Here is a 17,551-nt window from a genome sequence, read left to right on the forward strand (position 1 = left end):
TCTTCTTATTCCTCATTTTCACCAAACGCTGCCATGTCAGGTAAAATAGCAAATATAACCCATTAATTTGATTGGTAATGGGCATTATAAATCATGATATGACATCCCTGAAAACAGTTCAGCATGATTAAGACGTTATAAAGTAAAAAATAATTAACAACTACCTGTTCAATGTGTAAATGAAAAAAAGAGCAAGAATCAAAATCATTAATTAAAAAAAGTGCAGAGAACAATAGGTCATATTTGGAAGTTTTATTGGATGTTCATACATTTCATGAGTTTTAGGCAGATAATACAGAAAAGTGAAGTGTGCATTAAAAAAAAGCAATAACATCAAAGATGTACATCATAAAGAATTTAATGTGAAGCCATGTCATTTGAAGGAGATCATTTACAAGGAGCTAATTCTAAACAAATGTGGAAAAAAAATGAACGGATGACACATTGGGGGGTGGATCTGGCTCAGTTCAAACTATTTAATTGAAGCATCGGCTTCTTATATTACTGTTGAAAGTCAATTTGGAAAAACAAACCATAAATCATCATTTGCCAAATTAGTATTTATTCGAATTATGATCAATATATTGGAATTATTTGTACATTTTGAAGATGTTTGAGATATCTGAGCTCATAAGTGAAGCAGAAGCAAACAGAGAGGCAGGAAGTGTCTTAACATTTCTTCAGCCATGCAGGTATGGACGTCTGTCTCGGGGCCACACCACCGGAGCAGAGACCGAAATAATTACTTGTTAGTAAACAATCGTTGGTGAGCTTCAGACACACAAAACAGAACTCCACCTTACAGCGGGGACAGAGGAGGTTTTTACATTTCCTGGAGCTGTGCTCCAGCAGTGAGCCACAGGTGGGACAGGCTCGGATGGAGGGACACCCGGTGACATCCTTGACAGACTCAAAGACGATATCGCTGCAGGTTTTTAGTGTTTCCAAAGCCTCGTTGCTGCAGCCCTCATTATCACAACGGTCTGACCGTGATCGATTTCCCTTCCACTCGTTCAAACACTGCCAGCAGAATTCATAGTGCCGTTGTTTTTTCATTGTGCACATTTTGCAGCGAACACTCAAATTAGACTGATCTTTTCTTGTCACCAAAGTTTTGCATCCAGGACACTGTCATGTGGGAAAATAAAAAGGTTACTTTTTATTAGAATGGAGAGCAAATATTCATGCAGCAAATACAACTTCAGTGAAGTACTTACTTGTTTGCAGCCTAATCCATCCCTGGCTGCATTGAAGGCCATGGTTTTCTCAAACTCCTCCTTTTCTTCAGGCGTCAGAAGAGCCATTCTACGAACTTCCACATAGGACCACTTGGCACGACAATTGCCACATGAAAACGAGCTGTTACCCTTTCATTGACATTGAAACAAAAACATCACAATTCAATTAAAGCTCTTAACTATTCTCAAGACTCAGCAGTGATAGCTATTCTTTAGGACAATAAACAAAGAATGTTGACTTCAAAATCTGAATCCAGACTCTGTTGCCTGTTTGTGAAGGGGAATTGTCTTTAATCCAAGCATGTATTCATTCACTCTATTATGTCAACATTGAACATTAAACAAAGTGTTAATCAGGCCAGACGTGAGAAGCACAGAAATCAAGAGAAATTATCCCAAAGAAAACAAATACAAAGTCTCGCTGCTCCACCAATCAGATCCTGCTGGTGGGAGCCGCAGATGCATGCGATTAAAAAAACAAGAACAAAAAACCCAAATGCAGCCCAGTTGTAACTGATTATCACCTACAAATACTACGTCCCCTCGTCACGCTGTTCTGAGGACTTTCACAAAAAAACCAACACTATGCATCCAACATAGAAAGCTGAATTTGTTATTGTCCAGAACTCCACCCAGATTTCTGGCCTGATTTGATGTCCTGAGTGGCATGGAGTCAACATGAGCGCTGACCTTTAACCTTTCTTCTTTGGGGCCGAAAACAATGACCTCCGTTTTTTCTGGGTTTGATTTGTGTAAAGTTTTGACACATCTACTCATTAGTTTAATTTATGCCCTTGCTCAACAGGTATAAGGGGGTGTGATCATTCACTGATACTGATATATAGAGCTATATACAGTAGACTGTATATATACTGATATATAGAGCTGAGCCCTTTTTAATTCTCGGTTATACACGCGATGCATTTCTTTGTAGATTTCATAGATTTGTTTGGGGGCCTTGACCAGTCTATTTCCTCCTATCAGAGACTACTCTAGATCTGATTGGCGCTATGGTATCAAAGATGTTTATAACTTTAGAGCTGAAGTTATCTACAAGGTTGTTGACAGGAACGGCAGGTAGAGCTGGGCATGCTCGTGAATGTCTTGCTAAAGACTCTATGCGTGTTTTCATCAATGTGACATTTTCTGATGAACTGTTTCACTTCTGCTGCTGTCAGCTGATATGGAGACGTTAAATTAAACACAGAAATGGTCGGCAACAGCCACACCTTTCACTACAGCCTCAGAAATGTTTAGACCTTTGGAAATAATCAAGTCTAAGGTGTGTCAATTGTGTGTGGAACTTGTCACATGCTGAAAACGTCTCAAAGTTTCAAGAAATGTTCAGAAGTTCCTGAGCACTGTTATCTTCTGGATTATCACAATGAATATTAAAATCGCCCATTTTTTACAACAGAGTCATAATAACACATACAGCTGACATCAGTTTACTAAAGTCATGAAAGAAGTTTCCATTGTATTCGGGTGGTCTGTAGATGGTTACTAATATTGCCTAACAAGAAGAGTTCACCTGAAGCGCAACATGTTGAAAACTGAAGAGACACATGTCGGACATAACAATGACATGACTGATATCATGGGATAAGCACCCACTTCATAAAGGACCGCCCACCCAGTAGGTGGATATATGACAGTGAAAACAAATCATCAATCACTAAATGGGATGAGAGTTGAAGTGAAATTTAAAAAAGTGAGCAAAAAACAACTATACTGATCAGGACTTTGAAATGGAGACAGTGATTGTCATTAATTCAAAGGTAGTTATCAACCTACTTCATTCAACAAATAACGACACCACTTGGTGAGAGATGAAGGGGTGACCCCATGTCCACAGGACATCTTTGCCCTGAGAGACTTGAACTCATCACAATGATCTGCCGGGAGCATAGAGAGAAAACAGGAGACATTACAATGTAAAATAGAAGAGGTGCGCTCTCGATGATCAGATCCACAACTTACAGTCCAAGTCATCGTCTTTCACGAACGTCAAAGTGGAGTCGCGAGGATCGTAGCACTTCTCTCCGTTGTTTGCCATCATGTGAGTTTTCTCTGTGAGTGAAGAGGACAAGCAACTCTCGTTGTACAATCCATGGTACTAAAAAAGGTAAACGGCCCTGGGTGCTTAGTGCAGGGTTTCCTTTGCATCACTTGAATGGATGAACAAATAAAATTGACGCAATCACATTGCAGAAACAGGCTGTTTTTTTGTTTTTTTTTCATTTTTGGGACTTGGGGCAAAAAAAATTAAAAAATTTAATTCAACTTGTTTTTTCATTTTACTGTTCTTACTGACAGAACAGATTTACCACTCTGTGTTTCGTTTTCACTGGCGAGCGGTGGATAACACACATTGCTTCTGATTGGCTCATGTTTGCAACATACTCAAAGTAAAGATCTCCCTTTGGGGCGATTTCCCTTCATGTCTGACTGTATACTGTCAGTACTGCAAATATCACTTAAAAGCTGTATTACTTCTACACACACATGCTTACTCTGTGCTTTACAACTTTGTTAGACGTTAAACCGCATTTTGTTGGCTATTGACTTGCTAAAAGTAGTTTGATATTCATCAAGTTGTTCAATGGACGCCACCTTCATCACCTGTGGTCCCTGGACTGTCCATTTCATCAGCTGTGATCCATGGACCGTCCATTTCATCATCTGTGGTCACTGGACTGTCGGTTTCATTAGCTGTGATCAGTGTAGTTATACAGGTTATTATTATATTACTATATGCATGTTTTTATGCAAATACCATAAAACCAGTATGAACACACATTTAAAACAAGATTTCTAATAGAGAAGCATGAATACTTCATTTCCACACATAACATGAACCCTGAAACCAAAATAGCTTCTCCTGGGCTTTTTTTCTCATTGTTCCCTTTGCATGCAAGATCCAAACAAAAATACTGATGCTCCCTGTTCAATCAACTCCTGAAGAGTGACTTTTTTTTTCTTTAGAACTAGTCAAGAACTCCTTTACAGCTCCTCCTCCTGTGTGTCTGACAGCAGGGCTATGACAAAAGCCGACTGCAACAAACCAAATCTGTAAACAAAAACACACCCGTACCTGCATTCCAAAACACTAAGCATATTTCTAAACTGAATGAACAGCAACGTGTTTGTTTGTTTGTGTTTGAGAACATGGAGTGAATAAAAGAAGCTGAAACTAATAATAATAATAATAAAAAAAGCTTCTTATCTCATAATTCCTCCTAAAGAATTAATTAAAACATCTTTCTCACTCATCTGGTTAACAGCAGAATGATTTTTTTAAAACATATAATCATAAGACCCTGTATTGCAAGTATTTTTTGTTAAGAATGTAAAAAACAAAAAACTAAATCAAAGACACTATGAGACCCAAGACTAAAAAAAGGGCGGAAAAACACGCAGGTCCGCCACTGGTCCGAGAAACCTAAAATTTGGCCTTGGTGATTAAAACGGTATAAAGAATTCTTCTGCAACAGTCGGAGGTCATGGCCATACAGCCCCCCCAAAAATCGGATGGTTCACCATGAAACGGGAAGTGATGTGCAACTCTGCTCTCAATGCTGCAACATGTGTGATCCCAGTTGTGCCCTGATGAATTCCATAGATCAATATACAGTCACAGTGAGAGCGTCACCTGGTGGACGGACAGGAAGTGCCCCATAACTAGCATGTACCTGCTCCACTCAGCCTGAAACTTTACATAGATGATAAGCGTCTATTGCCATGGAGACGCTCCCGCCTCAGTGTTTCACACAGTGATGTTGCTTTCTGACGGTATAGCTAGCATCGATACGAGCTATGGCTAACATGCTAGTAATGCTAATTCAGTCCCAAAAACAAATGTGGCGTTGGCTATGGTATGCGCTCTGCCAAGTGCCTGTTCTAGTTATGTTCTAGTGGATGTGTGGATTCTGCTTAAGCTCATTTGGTGGTGGTTAGAGTGCCACCTACTGGCAGCAGAAGTGCCATTACTGTTTTTCCGGTACTGGACTGTTTCGTTGATTATGGCTGCCGTGTGGGTATGGAAGAGAGTGAAGAAAAGCCTTGTTTCCACTGCACAGAATGTGCTGGCACGGAACAGGACCGAAAGGTACGGTATGGCAAAGCGTACCCAGACCCAAATCTGTTGCACGTTTCCACCGCAGAGAGTACGGTTAATATGTAGGCGGTGGTGTGAGCTCCGCAGATATGTGACGTCATTACACAACAGTAGTCACAGCTAGGGGCGAGCCTGACCCGGCCCGTTGTAAATATCTCATCGGCTGAATGAATCCTCTGTTGTTGTTTACATACGTCGCTTTGCGCTGGTTGTTTTGTCAACCCTTTTGTGTGTGTGTTTGTGTGTGTGTGTGTGTGTGTGTGGGGGGGGGGGGGGGGGGGGGGGGTAACAAGGCTGCAGCTCTCTGTCCCCCCATCGCGTCCGCTCTCTCAGGACCAACGTGGAAGTTGCGGCTGCAGCCTTGTGGCCACAAAAAGCAATAAGGGTTAACAAAACAATCATCGCAAAGTAGAGTATGTAAACAACAACAAAGGATTCATTTAGCCGATGAGATACTTGAACATTGCGGGCATGTCGAGAGTGACATAAACGGACCAATCAGCAGATGGCTGCGTTTTACTGGACCCATTCTGTAGTGCTGGGTACGCCAACGGAAGGGTGATAAAAAATCGTAATCCTTTGGTACGGTTCTTTTGGGACCATCCACAATTTTTGCAGTGGGAGCGCACGAAAATCCGAACCATACCGTACTGTACCACACCGTACTGGCACATTCTGTGCATTGGAAACAGGGCTTCAGTGTGCGTTCTTGTGTAATTGTAAGTATTTCGGAGTATATTTACATTGATTACATGTATATGTGTTGTTTACAGACTGTTCATTGCATGTTGGAAGTACTTGCAGTATGTTTTTGTCCTGCGTTTTTTCTGATAATAGCCATGTAAATATTAGCTTGTAATGACTGATATTACCCCATATTTGGGACATTTCCACATATAGATTTGGTTTTCTGTCAAGCATATAGTGTGGCAATCCTTTCAGAGAAATGTGTTATTGTTCCAATGGTGTAGATTAATGTAGATTCTGTAAATATGTGTTAATTTACACTTATCTTGGGGATTTGTGGGTTTGTACTTTTACGTAAGTCCAGTTTGACTAGATAAAGATCAGTTATTAGTTACTTTGTATTCTGTCTTGATTTAAGATGTTCTGAATGCAGTTTGTTCTTATAATTCTGTGGTCCATTAGTATAATGATTGTCACGGTCTTGTTGTAGGAACACAGACATGACAGGGAGAGAGAGCGAGAGATACTCTTTCATCAAAAAGTTAAATACACACTGGTTCCCGCCTGTAATACCCCGGCATTCCCTAAAATATAGACGCCATTTGTGTGTCCTGACCGAGCGTCACCAACGATAATCTCTGTGGGTTTTCACCTACATGGATTGTCAAAATAAAGAAAAGGGAGGAAAAAATCTTTCAAAATACACTTTGGTCTCTTACCTGAAGGTTTGGAGTAGAATGTTTTCCATATCTCTATTATGTAGTCCATGTTAATCTGTTCCACACCAGAGTTTGTTCCAGAAACACAATGAATAAACTTAATTCACCAAGAGTTACTTTTAGAGTGTCTGGAGATGAAATATGTCCCGTTGTGTCCGTGAGGAGTCGTGTGCGTGTGTGTGTGTGTGTGTGTGTGTGTTTTGTGGAGAACCACACGGTTCAGTTTCTATTTAGATTTAACGACCTGCTGATATGATGCGTTCACAGTTCACGGAAAAATGCAAGTCACTGGAAAAGCAACCCAAAGACGAGCTTGAAAACAATTTCTCAATAACAACTGCAACAAGAACCATTTCGGTTATATTTTTGCTTTTATTTGTCTTAATTACGGTGGCCAACAACACAAGGCAACCGCAAAAACCACAACATAACAGCAAAAGTCACAACACAACAAGTAAAAAACCACAACAAAGAGCCATGCTGTTGTGTTGTGGATTTTTTTGTTGTTCTGTGGCTTTTTCCTGTTGTGTTGTTGCGTTGTGCTGTTCGCCCTTCCAGGCCACCATACTTAATTATTTTCAGTAATTGTTTTAAAGTTTCGAGATCACATTGGTATAAGGATATTTTTTTTCTTTCTCAAAACGACCAGGCTGCAGACCTCCACTGTCAGGCTACTTCCAGTGCATCTTAAAAATGTTTTAAATTATTTGTTCTATTAATATTCTTGTTTTATCGGCCTTTTCTACACTCATAAAGTTTAAACTGAAAAGTCTCAAGGATTTTTTTACAATATAAAACATATTATTGCAATATTTTCAGATGCTGTATGTTAGACTTTCATGTCTTATGTTAAAATTACTAAGAAAAAAGGCTTCAATATATCAATGTATGTGAAATACAACTAAACACATTCCACTAGTATTTAAGTAAACAATCAGTTCAATTGTGAATCCTGCCACGGCTGACTTCAGGGGACATCTGGTTGCAGAATATGCACTTATCATACATTTCAACATGTTACAGATCTTTGATAGATTTAAAAAAAAAAAACTGGTCCAGTCACTTCTGAAAACAAAGGGTTAATCAGCTGTTGGAGAAAGACAACACCCATCTGCTCTGAAGTCACATGAATTCCTGTAAATGACAAATATTGAAAGTGAAAATCATTCACATGAAGCAGCTGTTATCCTTCATTTTCACAGAAAGGAAAAAGAGTCACATCAGTCTCTGTCAGAGGAGGGGAATTATGACTGCTGGCATTCATTCATTAACTCATTTTCACTACAAGAAGAAGAAGAAACTGCTTCAGGAATAAATGTAACTGTGGTTGTAATCCCTCTATCAAAGCAGATTATAATAACACTTCTCAGTTTACCATCCTGTCATTTTCCTCATTGGTGTGTCTTGATTATGTAGTGTGATCAAATGAACACGCTGTTTCTCTTCCTATTCCTCATTTTCACCCAAAGCTGCCATGTCAGGTAAAATAGCAAATATAACCCATTAATTTGATTGGTAATGGGCATCATAATGAGAACCTCTGACTGAGCTGAAAGGCTAGTCCACCCTCACAGCAGATCACTGTTGGCACAGTTTTTAATTTGCATCGTCCTCCTGCTCCTGAAACACTCATAGGCCCCAAGTGGTGAGATTCAAACTAGTGAACTAGTGTTCACAAGCTTGGTTTCTTTAACTTCTAGTTCATTGAGGCTTTTAAAAACCTGCTCAGTTTTGCTTGAGTTATCAGTTAAACAAAATAAAAATGGAGCTTCTAACAGAAACTCCTGGTGACACAGTCCTGATAGGACACGCCTGAAAATATTTCAGTGTGACGAAGAACTTATAAAGTAAAAATTCATTAACAAATACCTGTTCAACATGTAAATAAAAAGATTTCAAGGATCACAATCATTAATTGAAAAAAAGTGCAGAGAACAATAGGTCATATTTGGAAGTTTTATTGGATGTTCATACATTTCATGAGTTTTAGGCAGAAAATACAGAAAAGTGAAGTGTGCATAAAAAAAAAGCAATAATATCAAAGATGTACATCATAAAGAATATAATGTGAAGACATGTCATTTGAAGGAGATCATTTACAAGGAGCTAATTCTAAACAAATGTGGAAAAAAAAATGAACGGATGACACATTGGGGGGTGGATCTGGCTCAGTTCAAACTATTTAATTGAAGCATCGGCTTCTTATATTACTGTTGAAAGTCAATTTGGAAAAACAAACCATAAATCTACATTTTTATTAATTTAAATTATGATCCATATACAATATATTGTATATACAATCAGAGAGGCAGGAAGTGTCTTAACATTTCTTCAGCCATGCAGGTATGGACGTCTGTCTCGGGGCCACACCACTGGAGCAGAGTTTGAAATAATTACTTGTTAGTAAACAATCGTTGGTGAGCTTCAGACACACAAAACAGAACTCCACCTTACAGCGGGGACAGAGGAGGTTTTTACATTTCCTGGAGCTGTGCTCCAGCAGTGAGCCACAGGTGGGACAGGCTCGGATGGAGGGACACCCGGTGACATCCTTGACAGACTCGAAGACGATATCGCTGCAGGTTTTTAGTGTTTTCAAAGCCTCGTTGCTGCAGCCCTCATTATCACAACGGTCTGACCGTGATCGATTTCCCTTCCACTCGTTCAAACACTGCCAGCAGAATTCATAGTGCCGTTGTTTTGTCATTGTGCACATTTTGCAGTGAACACTCAAATTAGACTGATCTTTTCTTGCCACCAAAGTTTTGCATCCAGGACACTGTCATGTGGGAAAATAAAAAGGTTACTTTTTATTGGAATGGAGAGCAAATATTCATGCAGCAAATACAACTTCAGTGAAGTACTTACTTGTTTGCAGCCTAATCCATCCCTGGCTGCATTGAAGGCCATGGTTTTCTCAAACTCCTCCTTTTCTTCAGGCGTCAGAAGAGCCATTCTACGAACTTCCACATAGGACCACTTGGCACGACAATTGCCACATGAAAACGAGCTGTTACCCTTTCATTGACATTGAAACAAAAACATCACAATTAGAATAAAACAACAAAAACAAGCAAAAACAAATGCAGCACAGTTGTGACTGACTGAGAGTTTATAATGAGTGCATATGTGACAGTGAAAACAGATGATCTCTCTCTCTCTCTCTCTCTCTCTCTCTCTCTCTCTCTCTATATATATATATATATATATATATATATATATATATATACACTGAAGAATCAATCAATCATGTGTTTTGGGACTGCTCTTGTCCGCAAATATGAGAAGAACAAAAAATGTGTATTGAATTTGACCCATAAATTATATATAGAATACTTTTTTCTCTCTCTCTTTCCGCAGTTTATTTTTTAGACCTGTATGTAAATGACCGTTGTGCAAGTCGACTTTCGTATGCATACATAACTGCCTCTTGCTATGTTAATGTCACTTATCGTACATTGTATGGTTCAGTTTATATATTCAAATGTTTATTATATATATATATATATATATATATATGTATTAAAATAGACAGTGATTGTTTTTAATTCAAAGGTATTTATCAACCTACCTCATTTAACAAAAAACGACACCACTTGGTGAGAGACGAAGGAGTGACCCCATGTCCACAGGACATCTTTGCCCTGAGAGACTTGAACTCATCACAATGATCTGCCGGGAGCATAGAGAGAAAACAGGAGACATTACGATGTAAAACAATAGAAGAAGTGCGCTCTCGATGAGCCACAACTTACAGTCCAAGTCATCGTCTTTCACAAACGTCAACGTGGAGTCGCGGGGATCGTAGCACTTCTCTCCTTTGTTTGCCATCCCGTGAGTTTTCTCTGTGAGTGAAGAGGACAGGCAGCCCGAGTTGACTTTACAGGAAGGAGACTCACTGTGGTTTCGCTTCAGCAGCCGAGATGCTTTTCGCACAAAACCACGTGGTTTTCTGTTCCCTTCGCTGTAAACAAGGAAGATCTACAGGCAGCATACATTCTCAGTTAATACGTGGATTAATACTTCCCGCATCCAAATCTGTTTTATGCATCTTGTACATAGTCATCATGGTCAGAAAACGATTTTGATTTTGGAGAGACGCGGGTTCGAACCCCGCTTGTGACCTGAAAGAGATCCCGAGTGACAACGAACCAAATCTACGGTGTCACTCTTATTTGTATGTAATGCCTCTCCTAGATTGCGATAAATAGAATTGCCTTTAAAATATGTAATGAAATCTATGATCAACTTGATTGTTTGCAATTTTCAGGAGAAAATGGTGGTAATGTCATAAAAATTAAAATGAGTGAATTAATTACACACATCTTACATAAGTACAACTTCCATCTGTCTTTATCCCGCTGACTATGGGTGAAGTTGAAGAGAAAGTACTTAACATTCTTTTGGACAATGAAAACCCAGGCACAGGGAGAACATGCACTCTCACAGTCATTTTTGATATCAGGAAAGAGTGGTGGGGTCAAACTGTGCATATTGACTCCTCAATCTGAAATAATAAGGGAATTTATGTTGCCAATAAGTTAGTTGGTATAGCTTCTGCGTTTGCCAGTTGTATTTGTTTTATCTACAATAAAGCAAATCAATTCAAATCAGCTTATTATTCATAGTGAAGCCGCAGAAGTTAATGCTTTTAAGAGTGCCTTAAGACTCCCTGTTTGACAAAAGTCTTTCAAAATAAAAGTTTTTAATGTGGTTTTTAGTGTTTTATATGAAGTCCAGCCACGTTATTACCTGTTCTTTTTTAGTAAAATTGTTTTGAACAAATACAATTTCTGTCCTGATCTCCAATGACTGAGCTAGTGTATTACGATATCAATAGTTATGTTTGTGTTCCAAAAGGTAAGATGCCATCTTGTATAAACAAAGTGTATTCACACTTTTGTTCTGTACAATTCGGAACCTGTACATCGTTACTTTTACTTAAACAAACAAGTGTAATTGGAACTTTTCTTCCAGAGGTATATCTAATAGTTAAAGTATTTTTCTTTCACCCAAAATCGTTATTGTTTTAACACAAGTAACTGTGAAGGAGTCTGGAGAATATGAGGATATTCCATTTCCAACCATGTTTCTTCAAGTGGCACTGTTTTATTCACAGAGAAGAGCAATACAGTCATACATACACACATAGTTTTTTGACATGCAGGAAAAAAGGAGAGGAAAACACAGTAGAAAACGGTGTAGTCCCATCATCTTGGGACTTGGGGAGGAGAATCCATCCAGTGTCTCTGCTGGGTCGTCAGTCCTCCATCAAGGCTCATCACCATCTGGATGGTGGATCTGTGTTCGAGTCCATATCCAACCAGAGGTTTGTTGTCCCTCTCCATTCTCTCCCCACCGAAGATCAGCTTCATGTCAGCCACAACCGATGCTACACACACACACACACACACACACACACACACACACACACACACACACACACACACACACACACACACACACGCACACACACACATTAAATATATGAATGAACAAATGGATCCGGTGCACATAACAATAATAAGTGTTATGGAGAAATGCTGCCTTGTTACCCGAATTCCCAGGAAGCCTCAGCGCTATTTTCTGCTTCAGTTGCAATAAAGTGACTGTCTGAAGTTCGATCTCACGCTCACACACGTCGATGGTCATCCTCTCCCCGTCGACCCCGCTGACGATGACCTGGATCACCATGTTGCTGCTGGCTCTGTCAAGTTGACTGGGGAAGCTGCTGAACCACACTGCTGAGATGTGCTGCTGAGTGGCGATAATGTCAGGTTATGGTCTTTATGTGCACTGTGCAGATCAGTTTCAGTTTCGCACAAGAAATTAACCCCTTCAACATTTAATTTTGAAAGACCATTTAGAAATAGCTCTTTTTAATGTAAAATTCAATAAAGCTTTTTTTTTTTTTTTAAATATACAATTGCAGCGTTACTCACCCTTTTGGTTATTTATTTTTACATATTTGAAATATAACAATTTCAATTATTATTTTTGTCCCGACAGTCTGGAACGCAACATTTTCGCGACGTTCATGCGGCACATGACCCGGTGTCTTCATTCAGTCATGCCACATGTTCATTGACACATCAGAGAGGATTCACCTTTGTTCACGTTTTATTTAATGTCTGCTGTTTGTTTGTGGGACAAGTGAGTGGACCAGTATGAGTGATCCTAAAACAGGTGAGGTGATTCTGTCAGTGCTTTCTTTTTTCATTCATGTTTTCAGGATGATACTGAACGTAACATGACTGCCGCCTTCCCTCAGCATACAAGTACCATGGGTTGAAGAACCAGGGGGCAACTTGTTACCTGAACAGCGTGTTGCAGGTGTTGTTCATGACCAAAGACTTCAGGGAAGCTGTGAAAAGGTGTGTGTGTGTGTGTGTGTGTGTGTGTGTGTGTGTGTGTGTGTGTGTGTGTGTGTGTGTGTGTGTGTGTATGTGTGTGTGTGTGTGTGTGTGCGCGTGTGTGATTTTACTATGCTTTCTTTGATTTATGTGTTATTGGTGCTTGTCACATAAGCAACTATAGCATGACATGGGCCTTAAGATACAAAAGTGAAAAATGATATCAATTACACTAATCCAATCATAATTGCATGTTTCTTTTTGTAAAGGCACCCAGCAGCTGGAGGTATTGATCCTCATCTTGCCTCAGTCTTCTGTGCCTTAGAGAAAAATACAGCACACACCTCTAAAATCACCAAAATGTTGGGTATCAAAGGTACAGTATGGTATATCAAATTAAACTTGCATGTTTATGTAGCAAAACACCAAACAGATTTTCAGGTAAGATATATATAAATGCCATTATGGAAGAATATTAGTGCCTTCCACTCTGATAATCTTAGTTCAGGGGCCAAATACAGTCCAAATTGATCTTCAATGGGCTGGATGAGTAAAGTTAGAGCATAATCTGTCACTGCAGATACTACACTTATCATCTTCCACTGCTCCATCACTGATCCTTTGGCTCTGAACTCAGAGCTCAGTATTTTTGCTCTTTGTGATGCCATCCAATGGGCTAAAAGGAACCAAATGGTTGTGGCTCATGGGGCATTTGTTTCAGCAAATGTTTCCCCGAATGAAAGAAATACATGCATTGTTTTCTTCTCATTGGTCCCAGTGCGTGAACAACGTGATGCGGCTGAGTACTTCGAGAAGATTTTATCTCTGACCGGTCCGAAGGCCTCTCAAGTAATAACAAAGTCAACAGAAAGCCGGTTGGTTTGAATAAAAGTTGTATCACAAAAGTGCTTTTTCTTATTTTTCCCCAGATATTTCAAATACTGCTGAGTCCTCAGATCGAGTGCTCCAGGTGTAAAAAAGAAAAGAAAATGGAAGAGCTGTTCTGGAGTTTACCGCTGACACTGCAGGATTGTCACAGCAAGGACTATAAAGTGGTAAGCACACAATTGAGTACAGTAACGATCACTCGCTAAATTTTCATTTACATTTCATTTATTTATTTAAAACATTTTAAATTACGAGGGTAATGGTGTTTAAGCCCTCGTTTGTGCCTAAAATGACTTCGATCCATCAAGTGCTGGACTCGGCCCTCTTTTACTCATCAGTGGTTATAATATTATGGCTGATGAGCTCAAATGAGCATGTGTGAAGCACTGAAAGGAAAATGCGCCGGGTGTTGTGTCACCAGCTCGTGTCCATGTTGGAAAAGGAGCTTGCTGAAGTTGTGCCAGATTTAAAGACATGAGAATATTTTTCAGGTCGACGGGATTCAGGAGTTTTTCAGACAGTCGGTCTTGAAAGAAGACGACCAGATATACTGTGAACACTGTCAAGCCAAAGCTGATACTGCTATTGTGAGTCATGAGGGAACCCTTTCTTGGTTTCTACACAAAAAAAATGCGTTTCTGCATTTTCAACATGATACATTTTCCATCTACTTTGCATGTATTAGCTATAATTTTCACTCATCGCATACATTTTATATTTTAACATCAATGCATTCTCAAATAAAACGTTTTCACATTGTGTTGCTTTAGTGGAAACGATATCACCTCTCTGTTGGCCTCTGTTTCAAACAGAGATTTGAAATGAAACGTCATCCAGAGGTTTTGACCCTGCTTTTGAAGAGATTCGAGTTCGACCGCCATTCCAGGCAATATGTGAAAACCCAGCGCAGTGTGCAGATTCCCAACACAATAACAGTCGAGGTAAACTCCTCATTTTGACATTTCATCATCAACCTTTTTTGAGCATTTGTTTATTTACTTGCTGACTTTTAAACAGAGTCAGAAATATGAGCTGTATGCACTTGTGGAGCACCGTGGTGATCTGAAAATCGGACATTACACCGCAACCATCAAGTCTGAGGACAATGAGGAATGGTATCACTTCAATGATAGCACTGTCAAGTTGGTGAGCATTATCAGTCGTTGTGCAATTTTGTGGTGGATGAAAAAATGTGTTTTTAATTCATATTTTTATGATCAGCTTTCATACAACCCCCTCCAGTTGGATCCCAGTTACAGGTCAGTGTTTATCTGTACTGTTTCTTTAACACTGTTTATTCAATATTTTACTGGAAATGACCATAACTTGTTTTCATGTTATCCCTCCAGATCCAGGGATGCTTACCTCCTATTTTACCGGAGAGAGAAAAGTAAGGATGCAAACACTTATGAAACATTTGAATCAGTCCTGATGAGTATAAAACAGGTAGTTTGAATTGACGTCATCTGTCCATGTGTGCTGCAGAAGCTTCCCCTCAAGACGAGGCGTCTTGTCCTGCAGCCGTCAAACTACAAACCTGTGTCGTCAACGATCCGAGTGGAAACGCTGTGAAGACAGAAGAGAAGGAGGATGAGGAGGCAGCAGCCGACAGAAACAATGTTAGAGGGAGTGACGGACAAAGTGGCACTGTGGATGAAGAGAGAGAAGAGAAAACGTTGATTCAGGGGAACAAAGACAGAATCACTATTGTAGATGAACTGGGAGGTGTGAGAAAGACTCCAACAGATGTGGAGGAAGAAGCAACAAGCAGAGAAGCAACAGATGACAGGGAGACGGCAGGAGGGCAGAAAACACTTCTGAAAAAATCAGACCTTGTTGACAGTCGTCACTTGAATATAACCAGTGAGAACAAACATAAGGAAGAAAACAGAGAAGACCAAGGTAGAGCTCAGCAGCACAGGAGAGGAGATGAGGAAACTTATTCTAAACATCCTCAGAGCAGCGAGAGCGAGGGGCGCAGGGAGATTAAGAGAGATGATGAACTGGCACAGACCAGAGAAAACTCTCAAAGACCCAGCAGTCAGACTGTAGAGAATCAAATACAGTCTGATGGTGTTTGGCAAACGAGACCGTAGGACGATCTGAAAGAAGAGACGAGGACACGAGATGTTCCTGTGAAAAGACACATCGATGAGGGAGAAAAGACAAGAGAAAACATGCAGAGTAAACACTGGAAAGGGCAAAATGGAGGGAAAGTTACTGCTGTAGAAAAACGTGATTTAAAAGCAGCAGACATGGAGTCTGTGTCAGAAAGTTTCATACATTTGAACCTTCGTGATTCAGCCTCAGCACAGCGAGATCTCAGCGCAGAAAACACGAGCCAACACACAAATGTACCTGAGGAAAAAGACACAACAATGGCAGAAGCGGTCGTTGCACAAAAACAAGAGAAAACAGGGAGACGGCATAAGGGAAGTAAGAAAAATAGGCAGGTGCTCCTTCATGTTGGTCTTCCTTCACCCAGCAGATAAAACAACAATATAAGTTATTATTCAACTTGAGACATGAACGAAACTTTGACTTTGAAGAACACGACTCATTCTCAGTTTTACATGTGCTTGGTAATTGGTGACTTGTTGGTTCATGATGTATTCTTTATCACTTCTATTTGAGGTTAGATTATATTCCCTTTTTTTTTGTTTGATATTGTTGCTTAACATTGTACATTGAAATCAAAACTAAGAAACTGTAATGTTTGGTTTTTTTTTGCCAATTTTTAAGTTCAAATTAAAATTTCACAATTGGGTTGAATCATGATGGAAAACATGCAGAATACTCTTATATATACACACAGTATAAAGTATATTTGAGCATGATCCTTTTCCTGAGAGGGCCACAGGAATAAAAAAAAAGCTGCTGAATTGAATGGTGCTGCTTTTCGTTACCTCATGTATGTTTTTATTCCAAACCCCTGTATGTATTGCTGGAAGTGACTCTTCACTAGCAGACAAAGGGTTTTGTATATTATTAGAAGACAAATCTGCGGTGTTATGCCATGGCCTCACAGTTTAGCACGGCAGATTGTTTATCCTCCATCACATGGAAAGAACCACAAAGTCTACACAACACAAATGCTCCTCTTCTCTAGTTGGTCTAAGTGCTGAGGCTGTAAAAGTCATCACATGCAGCAATAAAGATACTGTATCTGGCTCACTGAGGACACCAAGGATTTAAAATGATTAACATTGTGAACTGCACTGCATTCTTGTGGTAAATAGAGTTGTTCTTTAAACTGAGAACATTGATCACTTATAAATGAATTTAATCACTATTGAATTACTTTGTCTGAGAAATGTGTAGATGCATTGCAACAAATTCCTGCTGCCGTTCGAAGCAGTTAACTACTATCACTTTCAGTCGCTGTTGAGAAAAATACTCTTTGTTTTGATTGTATGCTAAGTTACAGTACTGTGAAAAACCAAGCTTCAGTCCTCTCTCCACCACTTCAGAAGAAATGAAAACTGAAATATAGAGAGACAGACGACTTCTTGTAAATGCCAGGCAGAAACAGAAAGTAACATCTAATCA

At 39.6% G+C, this 17,551-nt stretch overlaps 3 protein-coding genes across 5 annotated transcripts; 1 reads left to right on the top strand and 2 right to left on the bottom strand.

Annotated features, from left to right (window-relative positions):
- Window positions 1-238: 238 nt before the first annotated feature.
- Window positions 239-6,983, bottom strand: LOC308123398 (E3 ubiquitin-protein ligase RNF19A-like). 3 transcript variants are annotated; one of them, XM_080485879.1, is made up of 6 exons: window positions 6,762-6,983; window positions 3,852-3,950; window positions 3,219-3,308; window positions 3,033-3,133; window positions 1,218-1,367; window positions 239-1,128 (listed from the first exon to the last, which is right to left on the bottom strand). In XM_080485879.1, the coding sequence occupies exons 1-6, from the start codon at window positions 6,808-6,810 to the stop codon at window positions 670-672; spliced, it is 948 nt and encodes a 315-aa protein (XP_080342005.1). In that variant the 5' UTR covers window positions 6,811-6,983; the 3' UTR covers window positions 239-669. The 3 variants fall into 3 exon arrangements, with proteins under 3 accessions (XP_080342005.1, XP_080342006.1, XP_080342007.1); XM_080485880.1 differs by having other exon boundaries at window positions 3,861-3,950; window positions 6,762-6,965; XM_080485881.1 differs by lacking the exon at window positions 3,852-3,950 and having other exon boundaries at window positions 6,762-6,936.
- A 1,721-nt stretch (window positions 6,984-8,704) lies between these two features.
- LOC308123462 (E3 ubiquitin-protein ligase RNF19A-like) lies at window positions 8,705-10,635 on the bottom strand. Its single transcript, XM_080485968.1, has 4 exons — window positions 10,517-10,635; window positions 10,333-10,433; window positions 9,630-9,779; window positions 8,705-9,540 (listed from the first exon to the last, which is right to left on the bottom strand). The coding sequence occupies exons 1-4, from the start codon at window positions 10,590-10,592 to the stop codon at window positions 9,082-9,084; spliced, it is 786 nt and encodes a 261-aa protein (XP_080342094.1). The 5' UTR covers window positions 10,593-10,635; the 3' UTR covers window positions 8,705-9,081.
- Window positions 10,636-12,805: 2,170 nt separating this feature from the next.
- Window positions 12,806-16,887, top strand: LOC308123628 (ubl carboxyl-terminal hydrolase 18-like). The gene is made up of 11 exons (XM_080486204.1): window positions 12,806-12,947; window positions 13,033-13,135; window positions 13,384-13,490; window positions 13,893-13,963; window positions 14,044-14,169; window positions 14,494-14,589; window positions 14,815-14,943; window positions 15,020-15,148; window positions 15,224-15,261; window positions 15,352-15,392; window positions 15,488-16,887. The coding sequence occupies exons 1-11, from the start codon at window positions 12,929-12,931 to the stop codon at window positions 16,096-16,098; spliced, it is 1,470 nt and encodes a 489-aa protein (XP_080342330.1). The 5' UTR covers window positions 12,806-12,928; the 3' UTR covers window positions 16,099-16,887.
- Window positions 16,888-17,551: the final 664 nt, after the last annotated feature.

Source organism: Lipophrys pholis, assembly GCF_963383615.2.
Source record: "Lipophrys pholis genome assembly, chromosome: 18".
Lineage (NCBI taxonomy): Eukaryota > Metazoa > Chordata > Actinopteri > Blenniiformes > Blenniidae > Lipophrys > Lipophrys pholis.